The following is a 16,361-nucleotide window of genomic DNA, read 5'->3' as shown; positions in this document are numbered from 1 at the left end:
TTCATGCCTCTAATCTTTCTCAGGACTCTCATATCTGCGGTCTCTAGTCTTTGGTCAAGTGTTTTACTTCTGACCCAGCTCTCAGATCCATAAGTTAAAATTGGTTTGAACACAGTCTTGTATACAGCTAATTTAGTGTTCCGACTAATTTCTTTCTTATTCCATATGAATTTATTCAATTGACTTCCCACCATACCAGCTTTGCTGATTCTGTTGTCTATTTCTATATTTAGTTTACCATCTTCAGTAAAAATTGTGCCTAAGTAGCTGAAATGTTTTACTTGTTCCACAGGTTCTCCATTCACAACACAGTTGACATTTTCAATGATTCTGCTTATTTTCATTGTCTTTGTCTTTTTATTGCTGACCTTCATACCATATCTATTACAACAGCTATTCAATTTAGTCAGAGAATCTTGCAGACTTGTAGCGGATTTATTTAGAAGTATAACATCATCCGCATAAAGCAAAGAGCTGACATTAACATCTCCAATTTTGATATCAGGTTTAATACCACATTCCTTCATAATGTGATCCATATAAATGAATAACAGAGGGGATAATGTACATCCTTGTCTCACACCAGATTTAACATTAAACCATCTTCCTGTACTTCCTTCAATTCTAACTGCTGACTCACAACTCAAATAAAGACTAAGTATTGCTTGATATAATGCCCCATTGACACCATATAACTGCAGCGTAACGAATAGCTTCTCTCTTGGCACCTTGTCATATGCCTTTTCCAAATCGACAAAACTTAAATACAGATCTTTGTTATATCCCCATGCTTTCTCGACTATTTGTCGTAAAGTGAAGATCTGATCCTGACAGCCTCTATTTGGCCTGAATCCAGCTTGTTCTTCACCAAGCTTTTCTTCCACAATTCTTCTCAACCGTTTCTCAAGTATACTTGCATAGATCTTGCCAGGAACACTCAGTAGGGAAATACCTCTGTAATTCTCACATTCACTTTTATTTCCCTTTTTATATATGGGTACTATGAGAGCTCTACTCCAATCATCGGGAATTCGTCCCTCTGTCCAGGCTTTCTGAACTATGCAGTGCAGCCACTGTAAGACTCTTATACCACCATACTTCAGCATTTCTGGTCGAATATCATCTACTCCTGCTGCCTTTCCACATTTCAAGCCTTTGATGGCTTTTTCTACTTCGAGTATGGATATGTATTCCTGACTGCATGCCTGGTCAGTGTTTTTTATCACTGTGCTCTCATCACTGCTTGTTTCATTTAGCAGTTTTTCAAAGCAATTACTCCATACTTCAAGGATATCTTTTTCTCCTGTTTTCATTTCACCTTTATCATCTCTAATTCCTTTTACAGCACTCTTTCCTCCATTCCTAAGCTTCTTCAACAACCTCCAGAATATTTTGCCACCTTCTTGATATTTATTTTCTATATTCTTGCCAAAGTCCTCCCATGACTTTTGTTTAGCTAGTTTTACACACTGTTTAGCTTTCTTACATTTGTCTCTGTATTCTGTAAGAGTAAAAGCTGACTTATTTGCCAGGAACTTTTGATATGCTTTCTTCTTTTCCTTCACTGCCTCTTTAACTTCCTGTGTCCACCAGGGAGTTCTGATTTTTTTATCTTTGCACACAACCTCACCACATGCCTCTCTGGCAGAATCAATCAATGTTTCCTTCAGAGTTTGCCACTGAATCTCCAAGGTTTGATTCCTGTTCTCAAACTCTTTCATTTTCTTTTCAATAATATTTCTGTATTTTAGTCTACAGTTCACATCTGAGAGCTGCTCAACTTTTATTCGCTTTAAAACTTTCTTACATGTTATTCTTTTCAGTATGAAATTCAATTTTATCCTGCTCAAGACTAAATAGTGATCACTTCCAATTTCAAATCCTCTGTACACTCTGGTGTCCTGCACCAGGGAGAAAACATCACTATCAACAATAACATAGTCAATGAGACTTTTCTTATTCCTAGCCTCTTCTCTCCATGTGAATTTGTGCACATTTTTATGTTGGAACATGGTGTTAGTAATAACCAGTCCATGTCCTGAGCAGAAATCCAACAGATATTTGCCATTATTATTAGCTTTGCTCTTTTCTCCAAATTTTCCCAAAATATTTTTGTATGTCTCACAATCATTTCCTACTCTACTATTTAGATCCCCAACAAGGATCAACTTTTCCTTTTTCATTGTGTCAGTTGCTTTTTCTAAAGCCTCAAAAAATTCCTCCACTTCTACCTTAGTAGAACCTTCTGTGGGACCATAGGCACAAATAAGTCTCATTGTCCAGTTCCCCATTCTCATATTTGCCCACATTACTCTACTTGAGACTGACTGCCATTCAAGAAGATTAGCCTCATATTTTGTGTTGAATACTATGGCTACTCCTTCTTTTCCTTGATTGTTATTGCCTGAATATAACATTTTGTATTTATTGCTCAGAAAGATCTCACCAGTTTTGGTCTTTTTTGTTTCAGTCACCCCTATTATGTCGATCTGGTACTTATCTAATTCCACGTATCAAAAATGCAAAAAACTGTTGGTGGGTTCAAAGCAGCAAAGGATCGCATAACACTCCTATTTTGTTCGAACGCTTTAGGAGATCGGATGTTAAAACCACTGCTCATAAATCGATCATTAAGACCACGGCCAATGAAAGGTGTAGATTTTCAAAAATTGTCAGTTCATTGGATGGCCAACAAAAAAGCTTGGGTGACTATTGATATTTTCACTAAGTGGTTTTTTCACAAACATTTTGTGCCAGAGGTTAGATGCTATTTGAATGACAAGGGTCTCGAATTTAAAGTGCTTTTGATTCTTGATAATGCACCCGGTCATCCTGCCATAGAACACCCAAATGTGCAATTTTTTTTTTCTGCCACCCAATACCACATCATTGCTATAACCTCTAGATTAGGGTATAATTGCGACTTTTAAAACATATTATATCAGACGAACATTTCAGTACGTTTTGAACAAGCTAAATGATGATGAAACACTGACAATTATGGATGTGTGGAAAAAATTTTCAATTATGGATTGTATTGATCAGGTTCGATTATCGTTATCTGAGTTGAGACCAGAAACTATGAATGCATGCTGGAAAGCTATTTGGCCCACATGTGTTAAAGAGAATGCTCCTGTTCTCTTCAATCATACTGCAGAATTCCCCAATATAATAAGTTTGGCATGTGAAATTGGCAGAGAAGGATTCGATGATCTTACTTCAGCAGATATCGAAGAATTGTTAATTGATAAACCTCTTAGCAAAGACAAAATAGTGGAGATTGTTTCTGAGACTCCTGAAAGCGAAGAAGTTAATGATAATGATCAAGATAATCCTACTTTTACTACTGATATTATTAAAGGAGTCTTAAACTGGCCCAGTAATTTAGGCAATTATTTTGCCCAATATGATCCAAATGAAGAACGTGCTAGGAAGTTTTCACGTGAGCTTAAGTTGTTAATGTCTTTATACAGAGAATTATATTGTGACTTATCTAAAGCATCAACACAGCAATTAATAACTGAGTTCATGTCTAAAACTACTGAAACAACCAGTGGTACTTTTATTCAAGACATGACAAGAAGAATTCCACAAGTTGAGGCGGAAGTCGATGACGATAATACCATATCTAGTAGTTCTGGTGATATTACAGTCTCACGAAAACAAAAGCTTTCGCGTTTATTGTCAGAAACTGATAGCGAATAACATAATTTTTTTATAGAATCGTTAGCAAACAATTGAAATATGTTTTTTTAAAGTTATTAAAATTCTTTATATGTATGTGTGTTCTCCATGAAATGTAAATAAAAATCTTATGATCCTAACGAATTTAATGTTTGTTTTTTTCATTATTTTGCTTATATTTCAGGTTTGGAACCAATCTTCACTTTTTCTATGGAGTCAGTAGTTCTTTTTACGCGAATTCTATTTATGTGTAATTTTATCTATCGCGTAAGAAGAGGTTTAGGTGTATGTTGAAAAAGTTTAAATATTAATGGTATTGGTTTGCAGGAAATTGATGAGGCTAGAGACTTTGAGATAATGGTGCACAGAATTAAAGTTCAGAGGGCATTAGTTGGTAAAATAGCTCACCAAATTATTTGGATGTTGAAAAACACGCTAACAAGTAAAGATTAAGTTATTATCCCTCTTTATAAAGTTATGATTTGGTCACCTGGGTTTCTTTTGGACTAGGAAGTGGTCGAAAAAATTCAGAGATGAGTGACCAAGATGGTGACAGGTCTGTGGAATATTCCCTATGAGGATAGGTTGAAGGTTTGTGGGTTACAAAGTTTAGTTGATAGGTGAAAAAGAGAGGACATGATAGAAACTTTTTAAGATATTAAAGGAGTTTTATAAAATTGATGCAAGTGAAATTTTTCAATATATGACAAATAGAGAACTAGGGAACATCCATGAAAGTTGTGTGAAAGCTTTTTTTTTTTTTTTTTTTTTTTTTGCATGGAGAGTGGTAAGTGAGTGGAATGGATTGCCAAAATTGGTTGTGAGTTTCCTGATGGTGAATAGATTCAAGGAGAGGTATGATAGGATTTGTGTGTATGATGGTTGATTTGGGTCTCCTGCAATGAGTCTCTGGACTCCATGGAGATGCTGTAAATAATAATAATAATCAATAGAATTCTTGTGACAAATTTTTTATGAAAATCATTGAGAATTAAGTGTGGTATTAATATTGTGCAAAAATTTTGCCACAATTTTTTGTGAAGAAGGAAAAATAAATATGGAAATAGATAATAGAATAAGTAAGGCTAGTGTGACTGGAAGTAATTTGAATAAGGAACAAGAGTGAAATTAGTCAAATGACCAATATATAGACAGTGTTGAAATCAGTTTTAATATATGGATATGAGAGCAAGAATCTTCACGTTTTGGTGAATGACTATGCTGTTAGGATGTAAACCATTGTTTTCCGAAACCAGTCTAGGATATGAAAAACCTTTATAAGGTCTTTTCAAGTGAAAGTGAGTTAGGTGGTTTTGTAAACAGAAGTTAGTGTTTTCCTCCCAGAAACTTGTTTTTTTTCATTCTGCAAAATAGAAAAATTGGCCTGAAAATATATGTAATTGAAAAAATATAGGTATAGCAGACCACACAGATTGGATTAACCCCTCACTCAGAACAGAACATTAAATAGGTTTCTATGAAGACAAGTTACTTGGCTCTGACAAGTCATTGAGCCTAACATGTAAGGAAAGATGGGTTAGAACAGGGGTGTCCAACCCTCAGGCAGAACTGAACTGTTAGTAATGCGACCCTAACTTTTAACTCTATTATGTGATATGAAAAATATGCTGTCTTTCTTCCTGTTTTGATACAGGAATTTAAGAATAGGTTTCAAGATTTCAGAAAAAATTATAAATTTTTTTTTTATTTTTTATAACTATATTTTCAGTCGACATAAATACATTATCTTCAAATTTTCAAATGGAATGTATAGAGTTGCAATCAGATATTCAACTCAAAGAAAAATTTGATTATGTCTCTTTGCTAGATTTTTATAAGACCTATCTTCCCAGAGAAAAATATCCTTCTCTTCACAATCACACTTTATTCATGTCATCACTTTTTGGTAGTACATACATTTGTGAACAACTATTTTCAAGAAAGAAGCATACGAAAAGTAAAGTTAGATCAAAAATTTCTGATGAGAACCTTGAGAGTTCACTACGAATTGCAACCACTTCCATCGAACCAGACAGTGATGCATTGATTTCATGTAAACAACACCAAATATCTCAGTAGTTTTATGTTTATGCTGCCCTCTTTTTTTTAATGTTATAATAAAAAATTTAAAAAATAATGGAAGTTTTTTTACTTATTATTATTATTATTATTATTATTATTATTATTACCACGGGCTACTCCAGGAGTCCTTAGACTCATCGAGGGAGGCCCTAAACATCATGTTCACACAGCTGTTCAACATTCTCACAGTATCTATCATACCTTGCCTTGAACTAGCTCACTGTCATAGCACCCACAACAGACTCTGGCAGCTTATTCCACTCGTTTACCACTCTAAAAGTAAAGAACCCAGCTCTAACACCCCTGCTAACCATGCTCTTGCCCAGCTTCCATGGGTGTCCCCTAGTTCTCCCACCACCAGTCCTGATCTCAAAAATATCATCTGAATTAATCCTATAGAATCCTTTTAGCAATTTGAATGTCTCAATCATATCTCCCCTTTTTCACCTATCAACTAGTTTCTGCAACCCACAAATCTTCAACCTGTTCTCATATGGTGCATTCCATAGACCTGCTATCATCTTAGTCACTCGCCTCTGGATCCTCTCAACCTCTTCCCCATCAAGAAGGAACCGAGGTGACCAAATCTGGGCACAGTAGTCGAGATGAGGTCTTATCAGGGCTCGGTACAGAGGTACAATAACTTGTTTTTCTCTGCTCGTCAAGGTATTTTTCAACAACCAAGTGAGTTGATGAGCTGATTTAGCTACTTTCGCAATGCGCCCCCTAAACTTCATCTCCCTATCCACCAATACTCCCAAGTCCCTGGCCTCATCAATCTCTTGGAGTACAGTTCCACCAATGTGGTATACTGCTGCTAATCTTTTCACTCCGAAATGCATAACCTTACATTTTGTCACATTAAATTGACATCCATTCTCCTTAGTCCAGAACTCCAATCTATCTAAGTCATCTTGCAAGACTTTGACATCTTCTGCATTCACTATCGCCCTACCCAACTTTGCATCATCAGCGAACAAATGAACTGTCCCACTTAGACCATTCCCTATATCGTTAATGAACAGATTAAACAGCAGTGGTCCAAGAACAGAACCCTGTGACACACCACTAGTCACAGGCCGTTTATTGGACTCTACTCCTGAATAAACTACTCTTTGATATCTCTCCATCAACCACCCAGCTATCCATCTCACCAACCCTATATCCATTCCCATATGTTGTAGTTTACGGATTAGAATTCCATGTGGTATCCTGTCAAACGCCTTTGCCAGGTCCAGCAGTATCATTGTAAACCCATTTCCCTTATCCAGTTCAGCCGTCACCCTGTTATAAAACTTGAGCAAGTTACTGAGGCATGATCTACCCTTCACAAAGCCATGCTGTCCTCTGTACAGTATCTCATTTTCATCAATCCATTCCTGTATTTTTCCCTTGACTACTTTCTCCAAGACCTTGACAACGACTCATGATATGCTGATCGGTCGGTAATTTGCAACCATAGTCTTGGATCCTCCTTTATGCAGTGGAACTATTTTCCCCTCTTTCCACGCCTTCGGGACTAAGCCAGACCTGAGACTCAGATTAAACAACATGGTCAAGGGCACTGATAATTCATTAGCCGCTTCATGCAAGACCCGTGCCGGTATACCATCCAATCCCACAGATGTATTCACATTAAGGTTCTGTAATAGACTATTCACCTCCACTTCATTCATCACAATTCCCACATAAACTAATGGTTCATTCATTTTTTCAACATCACCACCTGGATGATATACTTTTGCAAAGTGCGCGCTCAGTAACTCCACTATATCGACTGGTTCAGTGAACTCTTTACCATCGTCATTCCTTAAAATCATTTTGCCATGTACAATTTTTTTCTTGCTTGCAGCATATTGAAAGAATTGTTTGGGATTCTCTTTTGCTTGCATAGCTAGTTTCCTTTCATAATCGGCTTTTGCTGTTTTTACCACACTCGTTACCCTTCTAGCCTGTACTTTATACCGTTCATGTGCCTGCAGGTCACCCCTTTCTTTAAATTCCCTCCATAGTTGTTTCTTTTTTTGCAGCTCAAGCTTAATGGTGTTATTCATCCATTTAACCCTTCCTTGTTTCACTATTCGGACCTTAGGTATACAATCAGCCATAACCTCTTGTAAATGCTCTTTGATCACTTCCCATGCTCTATCGACGTCCAGCCCTTGCAATTGTACATGCCATGGCACTGATCCAAGCAATCTCCTAAGCTTGTCATACTTGCCAGCACGGTAATTCCACATATACCCTGTCTTAATCACAAATTTCACACCTTTAGCCACCTCCCAGGTCAAGACCTTATGATCACTCTCACCAATAGGTGGCAACATGGTCATATTCATTACAGTCAAATTCTCAGATACTATTACCAGGTCAAGCACTCTCACACCCCTAGTATTTTCAATTACATGCTGTTTCAGATAGTTATCCCTTAATAATTGAATAAAATCCATTTCCTTCCTCACATGTGTCCTCTCCTCCTTCCAATCAATGTTACCATAGTTGAAATCCCCCATAATAATTACCCTCCTTCCACTCATTTCATCAATTTGTTTATGCATACCATCTCCACCATCTATTCCATCACCTGGTCTATAGCAGCACCCAACTGTATATTTTATTCTGCCAGTATCAATCTCACACCAAATAGCCTCAAATGAGCTCCTTTCACTATCCTGCAATACTTCAATTCTCCTTGGCTGCAGTTCATCAGCTATCATCAATAACACCCCTCCCCCAATTTTATTCTCTCTGTCCCTCCTAAACATACTATAACCTACACATTCTATCCCACTAACTATATCATCTTCCGTCAGCCATGTTTCACTAATGCCAATAACCTGTGGCCAGGAAGAGCCAATCAAGGCCAAAAATTCTTCCTTCTTGTTCCTAATACTCCTGGCATTAGTATACATGAATTGCAGTGTTCTCTTTGTCCCACCCCTATCTTGATGCGTTATTCTAAATATCCCATTCCCATTTTTTGTTCTTATTGCTGGCTCAGGTACATTATATACATTTTTACACTCAACTGTCTCACTGATGTCTGGATATCCACTTCCCCCCCTCCTTGGTAGTTCTAGTTTCCCTGGTTCTGCACATCCATTTTCACTTCATTCAGCAACACTTTTTCCAGTCTCCGCACACCAAGTCCATTCAAATGCAGTCCATCCATCTTGTATAAGTCCTTTCGCCCATCAAACTCATTCCACACGTCCACAAATTCCACACCACACCGTCCGCATAACCTTCGCATAATATCATTTGCGATTATGGCCCTCCTTCTAAACTCCTCTCTGTCATACCGCAGTAACAGACTCACCATTCTAACTCTGTCACTCTTTTCTTTCGCTACCTTTAACAATACTTTCAAGTCCTCTCTCATAAAAAATTTATCACCTTTCAATTCATTCGTACCAGCCACAATTGTTATTTCTTTCACCCTCTGTTTTTGCACTCTAATGCTCTCACTTACATCCTTAAATTTCGCACCCGGCAAGTACGATTTAGTTACACTCCCATCTATTACTCCTCTTAATAACGAGTCACCATACAATACTCTCTCCTTCATTTCGGAAACTCGCCCACGCTGTTTATTTCCGTTAGCCGAATCACTCTGGAAAGAGTTTTGCAGGTGCTCTAATTGCCGCTGCGCATCTTGTATCACTGCGCGCAGCCTAGCGATCTCACTTCCTACAAATAATTCCTCATTTTTTTTATCATTCAAACCATTTTCTCTTTCTGTATAATTGCTCTCACTCTTTCTTAGATCACCGCTCACATTGCCATCTTGTACACCGCAATTCCCTATCGAGCCACTATTTTCACTCGCATTCTGGCTTTCTTCAACCATAACTGTCTCACAACCTGACACATACTTCGACTCCTCACTTTGCATACACTTTCTACACATTCTCCCACCACTATCACTTTCAACCCATACTCCAGACTCATTCGGGAATGCATACATTCCACACACATCACACCGGACAAACTCTCTCACACTACAGTTTTTGAACAATGGCGTCGTATTTTTGGACGCCATTATCTTACGTCGCATTGGCACCATATTCAAATATATGAAACGTATCGTTAAAGACTAAATTAATTTACGGAATTTACACCAAAATCACACAGACACAACAAGCTACCAAATTTAGACAATATTACGTTATGATTTTTAACATTTATTCTAATTTCCATTCAAAATTGTACTTAGCTTTCGGGAGCTCCCTGAAAATACATCCGTTCCCCTGGCACTCTCGTTCTCGTCTTATAAACATTAACTATATTATACATTTTATGTACAGACCAAGACAATTCCTCTTCACTCAATGTGGCCCAGGCAAGCCAAAAGGTTGAACACCCCTGGGTTAGAACTAGGTTGGAAATTAAAGCAATTGATCAATTGGAGATATGAGAACTTTGGGGAAAATTAAGAAAATATGCACATCAGAGCCATAGCCTCATCATCATCCAAAAAACTTGGTATTCTTTTTTTTTTGTTGTTCTAAACTGCTTCTCTCTTGCTCAGTCTTGATGCTTTATAAAGTTCAAATTCACCCAACCCTAGAATATTGTTCCCACATTTGGGGTGGTGCACCTAGGACTAATACCCTCAAGAATGCTTAATTGTATTCACAAGAGAGCAGTTTGCTTAATTGGTGATACCTTTCTCGCCAGCTCCCTCCATTCACTTTCCTATAAAATGTTCTGTTGCCACATTACTTTTCTAGTATTTTCATTGAAACCCACTATCTCTACTTTTCTGTACTATTCTCTGCTTTTCTCTAATCATGTATGAACATGAGTAGCTGATGGTAGACACTCATGTACAGTTCAGCTCTTAACTCATGGAACCAACTTCTCATCCTTGTTCTTTATTCTTATACCCCTAATCTCTAGAAACAGTCTTCCTTATACCCCTAATCTCTAGAAACAGTCTTCCTTATACTGTTTTGCCCAGTGATTACCAACCTCAGGTCTTCAAGAAACATATCAACAAATTCCTTTCTTCTTTCTAATCATTTACAAGTATGTGTCATTGTCATCATTATTTTTGTGACCTTACATGTGCAGGCCTACTAAAAAAAAAGATAGGATCAATGACAGTACCTTATTAAAATCAGACTTAAAATTATTAATATTCAAGAATGTCCAAGCAGATATTGCTTTGCAATGGTAAGTTCTTTTACCAAAGCAGAGATTGCTTTGGTAAGAGAACTCTGCAATTGGTAAATTCTTTTGCCATTGCAGAGCTAATCTTTGGTGAAATGGGAGGCAAGAGATCAGTAAAAGTGGCTGAAACAAAACTAGCAGGTAAAAGACCTAAAAGGAAGACAGATATAGGTAACTTGTGATGTGGTTAGGCATACTTTGGATGATCTAAAGCAAGCGTGGCCAACTTAATTCTATACGAGGGCCAATATATATGATGAGTGGTAGCATCACGGGCCGCACACTTTTAGACAGAACTTAAATAACAATAAACTCTGCATTTTTTCAAGGCAATAGTTATATCTATTGAATTACTATATTTATTAAATCATTTTACTATTGGGAGAACAATATAAAATACCTGATTGATTTAAATATAAGTTGTTAAATTACATATTTCTGTTTTTTTTACATGTAACACAACTTAATGAGAACACTGTGAGCATTCATGTGCAGCAACAAGTTCATCAAAGTCGATTTTCAACGATGATGACAATATTTCGTAACAAATCCTGAAGGTGGTCATCAGTTAGTCGGCTTCTTTGTGACGATTTAACCGTCCTGATAGTTGAGAAAGTGCATTCACATATGTATGTGCTTCCAAACACAGATGTAATTTTCAAGCTGAAATCACTCAATGCAGGATATTTTTCCCTTGGTACCAGTTTCCAAACGTCACTGCCTATCTCCACCCTTGACTGGAAAAAAGGGGTCACTTTGAAGGTCACACAACTCCAATTGAATAGTGTCATGCTGCTCTGAAATGTCACGTTTCATTGGGTTGTTAAATAATGTCAGTTGTGGCCGCATGTCACTGAAGTCAGAAAATCGCTTACTGAATTGCTTCAAAAGTTGGTTTAACATTGGCACAGAAAACTTGAAGTCAATGTCATGGCTTTCCTCCATCAACTCTCTGCAGGAAGGGAAATGTACCAAGTTTCCTCTGAGTACAGTGAATTTAAAAACCTTCAATCAACTCATGAACCATCTAGATGTCCAACTAAATCTGAGATTGTTTGTTACGTCCCTGTAACTTCACGTTGAGTTCATTCATGTGGTGTGTGATGTCTGTTAGAAAGGCGAGTAAGCTGTTAAAATGAGGCTCACATAGTTTTGTGATTAGTCCTTTGTTTGTCTTCTCATGTTCCTGTAAAAACTGTTTTATTTCCTTTCTCAAAGCAAAAAACTGTTTCAAACAGTTCCCTCTGCTTATCCAAGGTACTTCTGTGTATAACACTTAATCGTCATATTCTGCCTCCATTTCTGTTAGAAAAGAAAGAAACTTGTGGTGTGTGTCAAGACCCGATTTCCACCCTTAATTAGATTTACAGTTTTCATAACATCCTCTATTTCCAGAATTTTACCACACAAAGCCTCCTGATGTATAATGCAGTGCAATATAGAGCAATTGATTCCGGCATTCCTTAGTAAGCCAACTAAGCCTGTTTGAGTACCGTGCATTGATTTGCCGCCATCTGTCAAAATAGCTGTGAGATTTGTTGATGTTACCAGTACCATTTACAACCTTCGTAACTGCATCATAAATGTTTTGACCTTTGGCTGTGTTATGCAATGACTCTAATGCTAGTAGCTCTTCATTAATAACAAAGTCTTTGGAAACAGTTCGAATGAAATTAGAAGTTGAGCTGTATCTATTATGTCAGTTGATTCATCCAGAGACAATGAGAAGTAAGCTTAATCTCTAATAACACTTTTTAATTTATTTAATATGTGAGAGCCTATTTCCTCGCCTCTTTTTGTTACAGTTTGTTTTGATAGTGGGACACTTTCAAACTCACTAGCAATTTTATCTTCCCCAAATGCACGTGCCATTTTCACAGAATGTTTTACAAATTCACCATCAGATAATGATTTTTTCGCTTTTGCTATCTCTGCACTTACAACAATTGACGCCAAGAGTGAACTTTTTTTGTATTGATGTTGGTTTAGTAAAAATAGATTTCTGAGAACTAACCTTTCTCTTCAAATTATGTTCTTGGTATTTAACGGCATGGTGCTGTTTATAGTGCCGTTTGAGGTTATATTCCTTGTGCACAGACAGTACTTGCAAACACACAAGGCACTGTGGTTTGTTGTCGTTATTGTTTATAAACAGAAATTCATTTTCCCATTTCTCCTGAAATGACCTGTTTTCTTCACAGGTCATTACTCATAGTACACAAAGGCTGAAGTAACTGACCAGGGGACACAAACTGCAGCAATAACACCGTTAATTGTGAAACTGAGTCTCTGAAACTGATCACTGTAATCAGAGCAGAGCAAGTGACTTTCAATGATGCGTTACTCTGGACCGCATAGAAATCTACCATTCCCACTATTACAACTCGCACAGAGAAGCAGTAGATTTTATAAATTGAGTAATCTTTTTAAAGCAACTTTGATTCCGTGTTGAGAATATAAATTGTTTCTGTCATCAGAAATAATGAATATAACTAGTATATCAATCAGAAAATCTGCGGTCGAAACTAATAGCTAAATTGATAACACATATAATTTAATATAGATTTTATCCTATCGCAGGCCTGCTGTTGGCCACCTATGATCTAAAGTATTCCTATTCGCCAACTTGGTTGCCAGGTGGTTAGCATATGCACTTTCCAGCTAACAGACTGCAGTTCAAATCTTGTCATGGACGTGGATATTTGTTGAAGATCTTGTAGGTGAGAGATAAATTTCATTACTGGTGAGAGAGACAACCAGCCTACTTATTAATATTGATAGAAGCTTAATATTAACTAATAAAATTAATATTAATAGCAGTAATAATTAATATTAGCTTGAAGTGGTTGACAGGATTCCATGTTTAGTCTCTAGATCAGAGTTTCTGGATAATAAAAAAAAATAATAATAATAAATTAAAATGTATATATTAAAATTAAAAAAAAAAACCATTGTGTTTGAGTTACACTTGATACATCCCCTCCGTCTTGGATACATGTGCTAGAAAATTATAATGCTGATTGTCAATTCTGATTACCACATAATTCATCCTTCTTTGTTCTCAAAATGTATGGTGACCCCTCATATAGCAATATTTCTTTCTTCAGATCCATTTCATGGCAGTGTAATTCTAAATTTACACATGGCCCAAATTGTGTGTGTGTGTGCATGCATATGCGTGTATTAAAGTAATATTAAACTATTAAACTAACATAAATTTTATTTTAATAATTGCAATGACTGAAAGGTTACTTTATTTACAGGTTAAAGAAGCAAATTCCTGATATCAAAATATCATTAGATATTCTAAAATTAATGAAAAATAAAAAGGTAAGCTAGATTTGTTACCTTTATGCATTTTAAAGATTAATATCTTTAAAGGGTAGATGATTAATGAGTTTCATTAATAATCATTCATGATTAGCAATTCTTCAGCGTGGTACAGTTTTCAGCACCAGTTAGTATAAGCTCTCCTTGGCAAATGAGGGGGGGGGGGTTGAGACAGCTTTCTCGTGTGCCACCCCCAGTAGTGTTACCCTTGCGGTACATTGCTGGTGCTTCAGACAAAAGAATCCCCAGAGATGTAACACTGGTAACATGAAGCTAATGTCTCTAACCAGGCATCCCAAGGTACCAAGCCTCCTAGACCACTTGTTGCAGCAACCATGATAAAAGCACAACTCAAAAAGCTCCATGTCGGTTCAATCATTGCCTGGAATAACAAAGATCGCGTTGCTTGTTTGGGAGGAGGCAAGTTTCGAAAAATAAGTTACAATTCCCTTAAGAACACTCTCAAGATATGTTCCTTAAACATAGGACTATTTAAATCCCAAGCCGAAGTCATCGGAAAAATAGCCAAAGACAAAGCGATTGACATCCTGGCTCTTCAGGAAACTCATGTGCCTGCCATAGCTCTCAATAGACTAGATTCCAGGCCGTCTTATAACTGCCATCCCAATCATGGCCTAGTCTCAAAGACATAACCCAATGTGTGCCTGAAGCAGAATACTCCATAGGTATTCTGCTTAAAATTCAAAATACCACCATTGCAATCCTGGCCTGACCAGACCAGATGGACCGGCGACCACCTCACCCTGCTATCTATGTTAGTGACTTCAACTCTCATCACACCATGTGGGGCTATTCCTCTAACAACCAAGATGGTAATAATCTAGTTAACTGGATGGATACATATAATCTGCATTTGATCTCGATGGAACAGAACCTACACCCCAGATTTATTCATAGTCTCTAAAGACCACCCTCTGCCAACAACCAGAACCATTCTCAACAGATTCCCTAACAGCCAGCATTGTCATACACTATTAGAGACAGACACATCAATCCCAATCATCAGTGGAACACCAATTGCTAGATGGAACCTTCGCAGATCCAACTGGAATGTATTTGAGAAACAAACTGAGCAAATCGTTACAGCAATATCACCCACCCCTAATTGCTATCCCAGATTTGTTAAACTAATAAAAAACCACATCCAAAGCTTCTATCTCTAGAGGCTACAGGAAACAATACATCCCATGCTGGAGTAGGGAAAGTGAGGAACTTTTAACCAAATATGAAGAAGCTGAAGACCCAACTGTTGCTAAGGAGCTCACAGTAATGCTGGACAAAAAGAGAAAGGATAGATGGATCTCAGCCATCCATGAACTTGACTTCACCAAATCTAGCCAGAAAATCTGGTCATTTCTGAGAAAATTAGGTGGGGGGGGGTGGCAGAACCGACAATACACAAACCACCAGAGATAACTCCTGACAATTAGTAAATGGCTAATCATTTACTGAAAATGACTCCAAGATATGTCCCAGCTCTATCAGGAAAATAACTGTGCAATCTTCCATCAGAAAAAACCTGAAGAATGGCCTAGAGCTTCCTGAACTTGTACATACGGTATCTTGGGAAGAGGTAGAAGAGGAAGCCTTAAAACTCACTAAAAATGACAAGGCTGCAGGAGTGGATAGTATCCTCTCCTGCAGGTTACCCAAGTTTCTAAAACATCTCAGTCAAACGAGGTCAGACATGGCTGGCTTTTTCTCAAAAATTATAACTGGAAAACTACCAAATCTGTGGTGGGAAGCGAAAATAATTGCAGTGCCCAAACCAGGGAAAGATCCAAATGATGTCAAAAATCTATGACCTATCTCCTTACTTTGCTACACCTTTAAGCTCTTTGAAAGAATTCTCCTTAAAAGAATTTCATCACTCATTGAAAGAGAACTCCCGATTGAACAAGCTGGCTTCAGGCCAGAAAGAAGTTGATGTGACTAGTTCCTGGCCCTGACAACACAGATTGAAGCAGGCTTCCAGAAGAAACTTAAATCTGGAGTCACTTTCATTGACTTGACACAGTCTGGATCAGGGGCCTCCTCCTAAAGCTAGGCAGTATTATAAGGTGCAAAAA

The 16,361-nt window shown here is 37.4% G+C and overlaps 1 protein-coding gene across 1 annotated transcript in view; it reads left to right on the top strand.

The window, feature by feature from the left end:
- Window positions 1-16,361, top strand: part of LOC150096067 (prefoldin subunit 3-like) — a 72,057-nt gene that overhangs the window by 32,060 nt on the left and 23,636 nt on the right. Inside the window, exon 3 of the mRNA XM_090408949.1 lies at window positions 14,205-14,271. Within this exon, the coding sequence (XP_090265075.1) occupies window positions 14,205-14,271 (67 nt within the window). The remainder of the gene's footprint in view (window positions 1-14,204; window positions 14,272-16,361) is intronic.

This window comes from Typopeltis vanoorti, chromosome 19, assembly GCF_054136105.1.
Source record: "Typopeltis vanoorti isolate ZY-2024b chromosome 19, IOZ_Tvanoo_1.0, whole genome shotgun sequence".
In the NCBI taxonomy this organism is placed as follows: Eukaryota; Metazoa; Arthropoda; class Arachnida; order Uropygi; family Thelyphonidae; genus Typopeltis; species Typopeltis vanoorti.
The sequence above is the reverse complement of the archived record's forward strand: the minus strand, read 5'-3'. Positions and strand labels throughout refer to the sequence as shown.